This window comes from Aquarana catesbeiana, linkage group LG05 (assembly GCF_042186555.1).
Source record: "Aquarana catesbeiana isolate 2022-GZ linkage group LG05, ASM4218655v1, whole genome shotgun sequence".
Taxonomy (NCBI): Eukaryota; Metazoa; Chordata; class Amphibia; order Anura; family Ranidae; genus Aquarana; species Aquarana catesbeiana.
The window spans coordinates 114,657,661-114,671,145 of record NC_133328.1 but is presented as its reverse complement, the minus strand read 5'-3'; the positions used below and the strand labels follow the sequence as shown (position 1 = coordinate 114,671,145).

The 13,485-nt window shown below is 44.0% G+C and overlaps 1 protein-coding gene across 1 annotated transcript in view; it reads left to right on the top strand.

The window, feature by feature from the left end:
* The window catches only part of LOC141144414 (ferroportin-like), a 96,357-nt gene that overhangs the window by 61,173 nt on the left and 21,699 nt on the right, over positions 1-13,485 (top strand). Inside the window, exons 4-5 of the mRNA XM_073630083.1 lie at positions 8,099-8,214; positions 12,811-12,937. Coding sequence (XP_073486184.1) covers positions 8,099-8,214; positions 12,811-12,937 — 243 coding nt within the window. The remainder of the gene's footprint in view (positions 1-8,098; positions 8,215-12,810; positions 12,938-13,485) is intronic.

The following is a 13,485-nucleotide window of genomic DNA, read 5'->3' as shown; positions in this document are numbered from 1 at the left end:
CAGACTGTGAATGTGACATACTACAGGAGATGACCAGACTGTGAATGCAACATACTACAGGAGATGACCAGAGACTGCGAATGCGACATACTACAGGAGATGACCAGACTGTGAATGCGACATACTACAGAAGATGATCAGAGACTGTGAATGTGACATACTACAGGAGATGATCAGAGACTGTGAATGCGACATACTACAGGAGATGACCAGACTGTGAATGCAACATACTACAGGAGATGACCAGACTGTGAATGCAACATACTACAGGAGATGACCAGACTGTGAATGCGACATACTACAGGAGATGATCAGAGACTGCAAATGCGACATACTACAGGAGATGACCAGACTGCGAATGAAACATACTACAGGAGATGACCAGACTGTGAATGCGACATACTACAGGAGATGACCAGAGACTGTGAATGCGACTACAGGAGATGACCAGAGACTGTGAATGCAACATACTACAGGAGATGACCAGAGACTGCGAATGCGACATACTACAGGAGATGACCAGACTGTGAATGCGACATACTACAGGAGATGATCAGAGACTGTGAATGCGACATACTACAGGAGATGACCAGACTGTGAATGCAACATACTACAGGAGATGACCAGAGACTGCAAATGCGACATACTACAGGAGATGATCAGAGACTGCAAATGCGACATACTACAGGAGATGACCAGACTGCGAATGCAACATACTACAGGAGATGACCAGACTGCGAATGCAACATACTACAGGAGATGACCAGACTGTGAATGTGACATACTACAGGAGATGACCAGAGACTGTGAATGCGACTACAGGAGATGACCAGAGACTGTGAATGCAACATACTACAGGAGATGACCAGAGACTGTGAATGCAACATGCTACAGGAGATGACCAGAGACTGCGAATGCGACATACTACAGGAGATGACCAGACTGTGAATGCGACATACTACAGGAGATGACCAGACTGTGAATGCGACATACTACAGGAGATGACCAGACTGTGAATGCGACATACTACAGGAGATGACCAGACTGTGAATGCAACATACTACAGGAGATGACCAGAGACTGCGAATACGACATACTACAGGAGATGACCAGACTGTGAATGCGACATACTACAGGAGATGATCAGAGACTGTGAATGCGACATACTACAGGAGATGACCAGACTGTGAATGCAACATACTACAGGAGATGACCAGAGACTGCGAATGCGACATACTACAGGAGATGACCAGACTGTGAATGTGACATACTACAGAAGATGACCAGACTGTGAATGCAACATACTACAGGAGATGACCAGAGACTGCGAATGCGACATACTACAGGAGATGATCAGAGACTGCAAATGCGACATACTACAGGAGATGACCAGACTGCGAATGCAACATACTACAGGAGATGACCAGACTGTGAATGTGACATACTACAGGAGATGACCAGACTGTGAATGCGACATACTACAGGAGATGACCAGACTGTGAATGTGACATACTACAGGAGATGACCAGAGACTGTGAATGCGACTACAGGAGATGACCAGAGACTGTGAATGCAACATACTACAGGAGATGACCAGAGACTGCGAATGCGACATACTACAGGAGATGACCAGACTGTGAATGCGACATACTACAGGAGATGACCAGACTGTGAATGCGACATACTACAGGAGATGACCAGAGACTGCGAATGCGACATACTACAGGAGATGACCAGAGACTGTGAATGCAACATGCTACAGGAGATGACCAGAGACTGCGAATGCGACATACTACAGGAGATGACCAGACTGTGAATGCGACATACTACAGGAGATGACCAGACTGTGAATGCGACATACTACAGGAGATGACCAGAGACTGTGAATGCGACATACTACAGGAGATGACCAGACTGTGAATGCAACATACTACAGGAGATGACCAGAGACTGTGAATGCAACATGCTACAGGAGATGACCAGAGACTGCGAATGCGACATACTACAGGAGATGACCAGACTGTGAATGTGACATACTACAGGAGATGACCAGACTGTGAATGCAACATACTACAGGAGATGACCAGAGACTGTGAATGCAACATGCTACAGGAGATGACCAGAGACTGCGAATGCGACATACTACAGGAGATGACCAGACTGTGAATGCGACATACTACAGGAGATGACCAGACTGTGAATGCAACATACTACAGGAGATGACCAGAGACTGTGAATGCAACATGCTACAGGAGATGACCAGAGACTGCGAATGCGACATACTACAGGAGATGACCAGACTGTGAATGTGACATACTACAGGAGATGACCAGACTGTGAATGCAACATACTACAGGAGATGACCAGAGACTGCGAATGCGACATACTACAGGAGATGACCAGACTGTGAATGCGACATACTACAGATGACCAGACTGTGAATGCGACATACTACAGGAGATGACCAGACTGTGAATGCAACATACTACAGGAGATGACCAGACTGTGAATGTGACATACTACAGGAGATGACCAGACTGTGAATGCAACATACTACAGGAGATGACCAGAGACTGCGAATGCGACATACTACAGGAGATGACCAGACTGTGAATGCAACATACTACAGGAGATGACCAGACTGTGAATGCAACATACTACAGGAGATGACCAGACTGTGAATGTGACATACTACAGGAGATGACCAGACTGTGAATGCGACATACTACAGGAGATGATCAGAGACTGTGAATGCGACATACTACAGGAGATGACCAGACTGTGAATGCAACATACTACAGGAGATGACCAGAGACTGCAAATGCGACATACTACAGGAGATGACCAGACTGTGAATGTGACATACTACAGGAGATGACCAGACTGTGAATGCAACATACTACAGGAGATGACCAGAGACTGCGAATGCGACATACTACAGGAGATGATCAGAGACTGCAAATGCGACATACTACAGGAGATGACCAGACTGTGAATGCAACATACTACAGGAGATGACCAGACTGTGAATGTGACATACTACAGGAGATGACCAGACTGTGAATGCGACATACTACAGGAGATGACCAGACTGTGAATGTGACATACTACAGGAGAGGACCAGAGACTGTGAATGCGACTACAGGAGATGACCAGAGACTGTGAATGCAACATACTACAGGAGATGACCAGAGACTGCGAATGCGACATACTACAGGAGATGACCAGACTGTGAATGCGACATACTACAGGAGATGACCAGACTGTGAATGCGACATACTACAGGAGATGACCAGAGACTGCGAATGCGACATAGTACAGGAGATGACCAGAGACTGTGAATGCAACATGCTACAGGAGATGACCAGAGACTGCGAATGCGACATACTACAGGAGATGACCAGACTGTGAATGCGACATACTACAGGAGATGACCAGACTGTGAATGCGACATACTACAGGAGATGACCAGAGACTGTGAATGCAACATACTACAGGAGATGACCAGAGACTGTGAATGCAACATGCTACAGGAGATGACCAGAGACTGCGAATGCGACATACTACAGGAGATGAGCAGACTGTGAATGTGACATACTACAGGAGATGACCAGACTGTGAATGCAACATACTACAGGAGATGACCAGAGACTGCGAATGCGACATACTACAGGAGATGACCAGACTGTGAATGCGACATACTACAGAAGATGATCAGAGACTGTGAATGCGACATACTACAGGAGATGACCAGACTGTGAATGCGACATACTACAGGAGATGACCAGAGACTGTGAATGCAACATACTACAGGAGATGACCAGAGACTGTGAATGCAACATGCTACAGGAGATGACCAGAGACTGCGAATGCGACATACTACAGGAGATGACCAGACTGTGAATGTGACATACTACAGGAGATGACCAGACTGTGAATGCAACATACTACAGGAGATGACCAGAGACTGCGAATGCGACATACTACAGGAGATGACCAGACTGTGAATGCGACATACTACAGAAGATGATCAGAGACTGTGAATGTGACATACTACAGGAGATGATCAGAGACTGTGAATGCGACATACTACAGGAGATGACCAGACTGTGAATGCAACATACTACAGGAGATGACCAGACTGTGAATGCAACATACTACAGGAGATGACCAGACTGTGAATGCGACATACTACAGGAGATGATCAGAGACTGCAAATGCGACATACTACAGGAGATGACCAGACTGCGAATGAAACATACTACAGGAGATGACCAGACTGTGAATGCGACATACTACAGGAGATGACCAGAGACTGTGAATGCGACTACAGGAGATGACCAGAGACTGTGAATGCAACATACTACAGGAGATGACCAGAGACTGCGAATGCGACATACTACAGGAGATGACCAGACTGTGAATGCGACATACTACAGGAGATGATCAGAGACTGTGAATGCGACATACTACAGGAGATGACCAGACTGTGAATGCAACATACTACAGGAGATGACCAGAGACTGCAAATGCGACATACTACAGGAGATGATCAGAGACTGCAAATGCGACATACTACAGGAGATGACCAGACTGCGAATGCAACATACTACAGGAGATGACCAGACTGCGAATGCAACATACTACAGGAGATGACCAGACTGTGAATGTGACATACTACAGGAGATGACCAGAGACTGTGAATGCGACTACAGGAGATGACCAGAGACTGTGAATGCGACATACTACAGGAGATGACCAGAGAATGCGAATGCGACATACTACAGGAGATGACCAGAGACTGTGAATGCGACTACAGGAGATGACCAGAGACTGTGAATGCGACATACTACAGGAGATGACCAGAGAATGCGAATGCGACATACTACAGGAGATGACCAGAGAATGCGAATGCGACATACTACAGGAGATGACCAAGTAGCCAGTTTTAAAATTTAAACTTTCAGCAATGCACAGCTATGCAGGGGGGTAAACAACATTGTCAGAGAGGGTTTAGTAACACTGAGTCTATAGGCAGAAAGACCTACCTGGCCAGCCAGGCTCACCTCCTGCTCTCAGAGGTCCGTAGGCGGAGCTTTCCACGGTAGGGGTGGGGCTTAGTGCGGTAGGGGCGGAGCCTTAACGGTAGGGGGCGGGAATATTCGTGGTCCAGGAGAGGCGATCTCAGCACTCTGAGCACATACATAGTACATGCGGTGGGGCAGGGCATGGTCAGAGCATCAGTGGAGCACCCTGCCCTGCCCCTCCCTGCTGACAGAGCCTCCCTCAGCCTAAGCCGAGCCCAACAGCCGTCTATCTGATAGAACACCGACTCCGCGATCCAGCAGGCTGGCCGCGGCGCCAGGGGCTATATTAGGACGGGTGGGGGTTTTTTTTCACGCAGAGGGTGGCTTTTTGCCGCCCCTTCCCCCCATGGCGACCATGGCACTTTCCATGGCTGCTATATCTTAGATACGCCACTGCTCAGCGGGGATCAGCAGAGCAATCCCTTGCTAAGCAGATTCTGTTAAGCGGAGGCACCCGTGTGAAAGGGGCCCTAATCACTAGTGGACAGTGAAGCACCCCCTTCCACAAATCATTGGTGGTTAGTGGCAGTAAAACACCCCCCCCCCCCCAATCAGGGAAAGTTGTAAGGAAATAAAGAAAATCTCACCAGTGAGACAGCAAAAAGACACATGGCAGAAAAAAAATATATCAGCGGTTTTAACCCTTTCCTACCAAAACTAAACCGATAGAGTTAGGGAAGGTTATAGCCCCTACCAGCTTTTTTTTCTTTACTTCCTGTCCCAGAGTTAAAGCAGCAAATAAGAAGAAATCCCTGCAAAGAAAGGGAATCCCTGGTTTTCAGAACTAGTGTCCCCATTGGAAGTTGTTCTTGTTCTGGAGACAATTCAAAATGTGGGTTTTTCTTTCGATTTCCATCTGGTTAATAATAGTAAACAGCACAAAGAGAGATGGTGGATCTCCCTTATAAGAACACAAACAGCAATAAAAACCTGACAGGTGTTTGCCTGTAGTTATACTTTAAAGTGGCACTAAACTAGGGTTGCCACCTGTTCAGGATTCACCCAGACAGTCCAGGTTTTGAATCATATGTCCAAGTTTCAGGTGGACTGAAACCCGGACACATTATTCAGACCGGGCTGTGGTTCCCCAAGTAACCAAGATAGTCACACACAAATCTGTTGCCATCCAAGAGTTGCGGGCAGCTGTCTGGGGGCAGTTTTGGCATCACTGAGGGGCAGGGTGATGATGTCAGCAGGAGCGATTTGGCTACACCCATTGTTCACCGTGGCGAGCTATGCAGACTGCATTACTGCTCTCCTTGGGGCACCCAAAGGTGTCCCAGGCTGCTAAAGTGTTCGGGTTTGGCTTGAAGAAAAGGTGGCAAACCTACACTAAACTAATATTCTTATTTTTCAAAAATAATCCATATACATCTGCTACTTGATGGCCTTGTAATCTATTTTCCATTAAACCAATTCTTTCTGTGTTTTTCTGCCTCCTTGTAATGTCTACTGTGATTTCCCGCACCTCTCCTTTCCTACTCACATGCGTTTGTTTGGAACGAGCAGTTCACATTAGCAGTGGTCATGCACTGCTCTATGCACACTACACATTTAATAGTCCATAGTGCCTAGTCCCTCCTGGTAAAGAGCAAAAGGGGGGGGGGGTAGCTACATTCCTACATACAGTGGGACCATGGGGAATAAATGTAGCCACCCTCTAACAGGAAGTTGGATACAACAGCAAAATTTGGAGAATTTGGAGAAGGCTGAGAGCAATAGAAGGTACTTTTTTGAGATAGGAATACATTTTAATTTACAACCCTGAACATAAGCATGATCTCTCCTTTAGTGTTTAATGTCACTTTAACCACTTGCTGACTGCTGCACGCCGATATACGTTGGCACAATGGCAGCAGTGGGCAAATGGGTGTACCTGTATGTCCCCTTTAATTGGCAGGGCTAGCGGGCGCGTGACCGTACTCACGGGAACGGCAGACTCAATGTCCGTGTGATCGTGTCACGGAGCCGCAGAACAGGGAAGTGCCTATGTAAACAAGGCATTTCCCCATTCTGCCTTGTGACATGACAGAGATCACTGCTCCCTGTCATTGGGAGCAGTGATCGCTGTCATGTCAGTTGAAGCCCATCCCCCCCACAGTTAGAATCACTCCCTAGGACACACTTAACCCCTTTATCTCCCCCTAGTGGTTAACCCCTTCCCTGTCAGTGTCATTTACACAGTAATCAGTGCATTTTTATAGCACTGATCGCTATATAAATGACAATGTTCCCAAAATAGTGTCAAAAGTGTCTGATGTGTCCGCTATAATGTCAAGTCACAATAAAAATCGCAGTTCGCTGCCATTATGAATAAAAATTTTGTAGATGCTATAACTTTTGTGCAAACCAATCAATATACACTTATTGCCATTTTTTTTACCAAAAATATGTAGAAGAATGCATTTTTTTTATATATATATATATATATATATATATATATATATTTTTTGGGGGGATATTTATTAAAGCAAAAAGTAAAAAAAATTGTTTTTTTTCAAAATTGGCGCTCTTTTTTTGTTTATAAATAAATAAAAACTGCAGAGGTGATCAAATACCACCAAAAGAAAGCTCTATTTGTGGGAAGAAAAGGACATCAGTTTTGCTTGGGTGCAACGTCGCACGACCGCGCAATTGTCAGTTAAAGCGACGCAGTGCCGAATCGCAAAAAGTGCTCTGGTCAGGAAGGGGGTAAAATCTTCCAGGGCTGAAGCGGTTAATGATAATATCAACCTTCAGCACTTATATGAAAAGATTAGTCTGTCTCATCAGAAAGAAAATTAATTCATTGACTTTATGCCTGCGCCACTCTTTGTTAATTCCTCCATTATTTGTATACAGTTGAATATGGTGAAACATTAATCAGTCATGATGTTACACTGTCAATTTATAAAATAAGATAAAATTATTGAACAAGAAAACTGATTGACTGCTATAAGCATTAGCTCTGTGTTTTTGTGTAGCATAGCTTGCTACCCTTTTAATGCAATATTGTTTTCTTCTTTCTGCAGTTGCTCATGCATCGCTGTTCATTCAGAATTCATCTGTCACAGCTTGCTGCATAGTCCTGATGCTGGTATTCTCCTATAAAAATGAAATAGAACAGATATGGCATGGATGGCTTACAGTAAGTCTATAGGTTGTATGTTACCGTCAGGCCTGCAACCTTCTGATTTTTTTTTTTAAGCCTTAAAGTGATTTTAAATCCTCATTTGTAAAACAACCCATTCAGTTTAAAATATAAATGAAAGGCAAAACATTTGTGTATCGATATTAAAAAAAAAAAAAAGATAAATACTTTTTCCCCCTTTTTTATAAGTGATCACATTCCCTCTGTTCCCAGCTGCATAAGAGCTAGAGGAGGTTAAACAGCAGTACACAGAACTTCCCATTGAAAGGCTGTGCAGGGGGTGCATGTCAGGACGAGTCTAATCATTGGAGCAGAGCAGGCCGAGTTCCCAGTACAGCTAGAGAACTGACAACGCTAAGCTTTCATGCCTAGTGTGGTTAGTTTTTGATAGGAAAGCGGAGGGCATGACAGGAACACCAGGGATTTCACAAAAGGAAGCAATGCAAGAGAACAGGATACTTTCTCATAAAAGTACAGTATCTCACAAAATGGAGTACACCCCTCACATTTAGGGGTGTACTCACTTTTGTTGCCAGCGTTTTAGACATTAACCTCCCTGGCGGTATGATTATTTCAGATTTTAGGTGCTGAAAGCGGTACAATTATTTTGCATGGAAATTTGGCGTTTTATATTGTAGGTCTGTAATTCTTAACAATAACACACTTAAATCTATCCAAACAAGAGTCTAGTAGATATCCCGGGTATGATAAAGTTTGAAACACAAAAACATAAATTATAATATAATAAATAAAAATAAATAATTAAAAAAAAAAAAATTAATAATAAAATACATTTCCCAACGATTCACTATCGCTCAATTCTGCAAGTGTTCTAATTTACTATCACTGTTTTCTAGCTGGTCTAAAGCCACTTTTGATGTAAAGGGACACTTTTTGGTTGCTATGGACAATCTCCAGTTTCCAGGCAGAAAGAACAGTATATATAACATAAAACTGCATGCAGGGCATAGGACAAAGCACTGGGGACAAAAGGGATGTGAAATAATTTCATACAGTACTGTAATCTGTAAGATTACAGTACTGTATGTGTTATGATTTTACACTATTTTGAATTTGCCGCCAGGCTCCGCCCCCGTGCGTTGCGCCGCTCGCAGAGAACAGAGCCTGGCACGGAGAGGCTTAGGAGGAGGACGGAGCCCGCAGACACAGCGGGGGACATCGCAGGATCCTGGGGACAAGGTAAGTAAAGCCACACCAGGATCCTGCGATGTAATCCCGAGTGTGGCTCGGGGTTACCGCTAATGGTCCTGAATTTTAACCCCGAGCCACACTCGGGAAAACCGCCAGGGAGGTTAATGGCTATGTGTTGAGTTATTTTGAGGGGACAGCAAATTTACACTGTTATACAAGCTGTACACTCACTATTTTACATTGTAGCAAAGTGTCATTTCTTCAGTGTTGTCACATGAAAAGATATAATAAAATATTTACAAAAATGTGAGGGGTGTACTCACTTTTGTGAGATACTGCTACAGCAGGAAAATATCAGAAATATGAAATGTTGTTTTTTTGGGGTCCATTGAGTTCAATAAGCAAAATATCATGGGGAGAGTATTCTTGTTTAAAGGAAAACTGTCATAACAAAGCAATACAAACATCATAACCATAACTCTCTAGAATATACCATTTATTTCTGTAGCATCTCAAAATCACCCTTCAGGCACCACAGCAGGCCCTTGTAAAAGCATGCTTCCTGAAAGTGTAAGCATAGGCAAGCTATAGGCACCTTAGGTAGATCCCTCTGTTTCAAAATCTGGTAAATTCGAAAGACAAATAGAAAGTTACATTTGCATAAGAGTTTTTTGGGGTCCAGAGCTGCACTGACCAGTGGCAGCTTGTGGTTTTTGGTTTGGGGGGCAGCAAACAACCATCCTCTGTGGCAGCCCAAAGCACTCCACCCCCCCACTCCCTGTCTGCCAGTTGGTCCACCCCATCTAGGTGGCAGACAGCGGTGGACATCAAGGATCGGTGGAGATCGGGGCATCGGCAGACATCATGCTGTGGAGGGCATCGGGTAGCGGCTCCTGTGTCTTCTCCTCCTCCCTCCTTCTCACTTTCTCTGTGCTTTTCTCCCCCCCCAAGCGCCCAATAGGATCGCCTGTCCTTTCAGCCAATCGGGTGACGGGTATCAGACCTGCTTACTGATTGGCCGTGAGGAGGCTCAGTGTTGCAACAGCAAATATTAATTTGCTGTTGTAACACCTGGGTGGGCTCTTAGCGCAATGCTCTGTGCCACAAACCCACCTCTGGCTCTAATCAGGTGCTTCAAAAAAACACCCTCGCCACTGTAATTCAGGCACCCAGAGTCCTGAACGGGGCTGGACGCATGAAAATGGGATGGTGGCAGCGATAAAACATCGCATTGCCTGCCGCATCGCTAGAAAGTGGATAAAGGGGGTGGCGCACGGGCGCCCCTAATGAACGGGCCGCCACTATAACCAAAGAACAAAGTTCTATTTTATTGTAGCTTACCAGTTCTTAGACATGATGACTGCACTGGCTCTCATTTTCAGGTAAACTTTCAGCAAGTACAGAAAATACCTTTTTGTTTTTGCAGGAAATGCAATGTACTTGCCACTTTTGTAATGAAGATGAAGAAAGGAAGCTGTGTTCTTCGTCCAAATCAGATTAGCAGCCAGGGTGACAACTATGGCTCCCCCATGGATACAGTGAAGTGAATGAGCGTAGCCACCTTAGGACAGGAAGTGTGCTGTTTAAAAGCACAAATAAAAAGAAAAAAAGCCTAAAAAAGAGGAAAAAATGCAGCCACCGCATTTAAGGCTGGGTTCACACCATCGCCGCATGCGGCTCACAGCAGGGGTCCGGTGTGTCCTGGTTCACCGTTTGAGGTCCGATTTCAGCCCGAATTTTTGGCTGCATTCAGACCTGAAATGGACCAAAAGATGCACAGGGCTCCTGTGCAAATATGCATCGGAGCTGCAGCTGAGATATGTGAACCGTCTCCATAGAGAGCTGGTCAAAATCTCCTGCTATTGTGAATTGGATGCGGAGAACCTGCATCAAATTTGCAATGGTGTAAACCCGGCCTAAAGCAGAACTTCATCCAAAAGGGGAAGTTCTGCTTTTTTCTCCCCCTTTCCTCATGTGCAGTAGGGTAGGGAACCAGCTGTAAATCCGCAAGGTATTATATAGTACTTGTATGTTGCTTTGTTTTTTTATTTTATTCTTGTACAAAGGAATTTTATTGATCAGATAATTCAACATATCAGTACAAATAGACAATGAAAGACACATTATGTGTACATATTCCAGTAAATTATAAACTGACAATTATAATGATCTAGGACACTAGAATCTGTAACAGATCACCAAATTACATTTGGCTTTATATAAAATCAGCATGCACTGGTAATCATGACGAGACACTGGGTTCCGCCTCTTTGCAAATATAGTTGTAGAACTTGGTATAACATTTATTGGACGAACACAGAACAAAAAGATAAATGTAAGATATGACTCATTAATGCGGAAATAAAGAAAAGTAACAAATACTCGCAGGATGATTCACAATATGTGTCTGAGCCCAACAGGGCATATCCTGTGGGCTGTAAAGACTTAAAAAGGAGAGGGTAAAAAGAAGGAATAATAGGGGAGAGGACCCGAAAGAGGATGAAATAAGAGTATAGGATATAGAAAAGGGGAAAGTAACAGGGAAAGGAAAATGAAGAGAAGGGGAAGTCCACGGGGTGGGGAGGAAGGAGACATACTAGAGAGAGAGAAGTATGGAATCAAACTGGGAGGGGTGGGAATACGCTACCCACGGTTGCCAGGTCCGAAGAAATTTATCATGCGTGTCCGATGCCACAGCCGTCAGCTTCTCATTAACCATGATATAATTTATACGATTTTTAACTGCCTCGAAGCTGAGAGCCGGGGTTTTCCAAGCCTTTGCTATGGTTAATTTAGTTGCAGTAAAAATATGGGATGCCAAATGGCGTTCCGGTCTTAATAATTCTATGATCGGTTTCCCCAAGATTGCTTCAAAAGGATCTCTTTTTATAATAGTATGGAAGAGGTTACGAAGCAATGCATAGACATAGACTGACCCATAGTCTACAAACCTTATTTATTTTCTAATGATAGTTCTAAAGCCAAACCTATGCTTAGCAAAGCTTGGGTTTACAAAGCCTTCAAAGAATGCTTGGTAATGATATGAAGTTTATTTTAGGAAAGGCTTAAAACGGAATATATTACAACTTCTTTCCACTAAACCAGAACTGGTTCTGTATCCTAAAAATTTACAATCTCTTTTTATGGTGAGCTAATATTTCAATAGTCCCAAACCCAAGCCTAGATAGCCTACCATCCTTGCTCCAAGTGCTTGTATTCTCTGGCCGGTACTAGAAAAATGACAGATGGAATATGCCTGGTTCACAAAGGCAACACAAATCATTTTCTTCTACTTTTTATACATAAAATGCAATCTGTGTTTAGCAAAATAGGGGTAAGGCGAACTTTGTAGACCGTACTTAATAAGCCAGGCACTTGACAATCTCCTTTATAAGATAAAAAAAACATTATTTGATTTATGTTTTATGATGTACTTCATAGGTATTCTGCTATGGAGTAGTTATTATATTAGCTGACTTGGCAAACCTTGCAAGCACGGCATTGACCATAACCATTCAGAAAGATTGGATCGTGGTGATCACAGGAGATAACAGAAGTCAACTAGCTGGTAAGAATAACATAAAAATATAACTGCATGTCTTTGAGTTATATGAAAGATAACATTACTCAGATACAACTCATGTACGTGTACACAGACTTATCTGGCATGGTATCTTATATTCATTGCTGACCTAGGATACTACTGCTCCCTGTGTTTCTGAAACTCTGGGAGAGTTCCATTAACCCAAAGCTGGAACGAGAGAACACCTCCATGTACAAAGCCCTTCTGCAACGAGCAATAGATATGATATTCTACCGATACACCTGTTCACACTACCTGAGTTCAGGCGAAATTTTACTCAACTTTCCACATCCACACCTTTAGACATGGGTGCATGGGTGGAGGTATCCTCGAAAGGTGCAATGAAAGTCAATAGGTCGAGTGAGTTTAAGGCAGCATTTAAGACAGTACAAAATGAATCCTTTACTGAGTGCAGGTATGTATTGGGTAGCTTGGCTTTCTCTCTTTTGCCCCCTTTTTAGAGGGATAGCTTGATAGGCATTGGAACAAAGGAGAAGGGAGTAGACAGGCAACAAAGACACAGGGGTCTATGC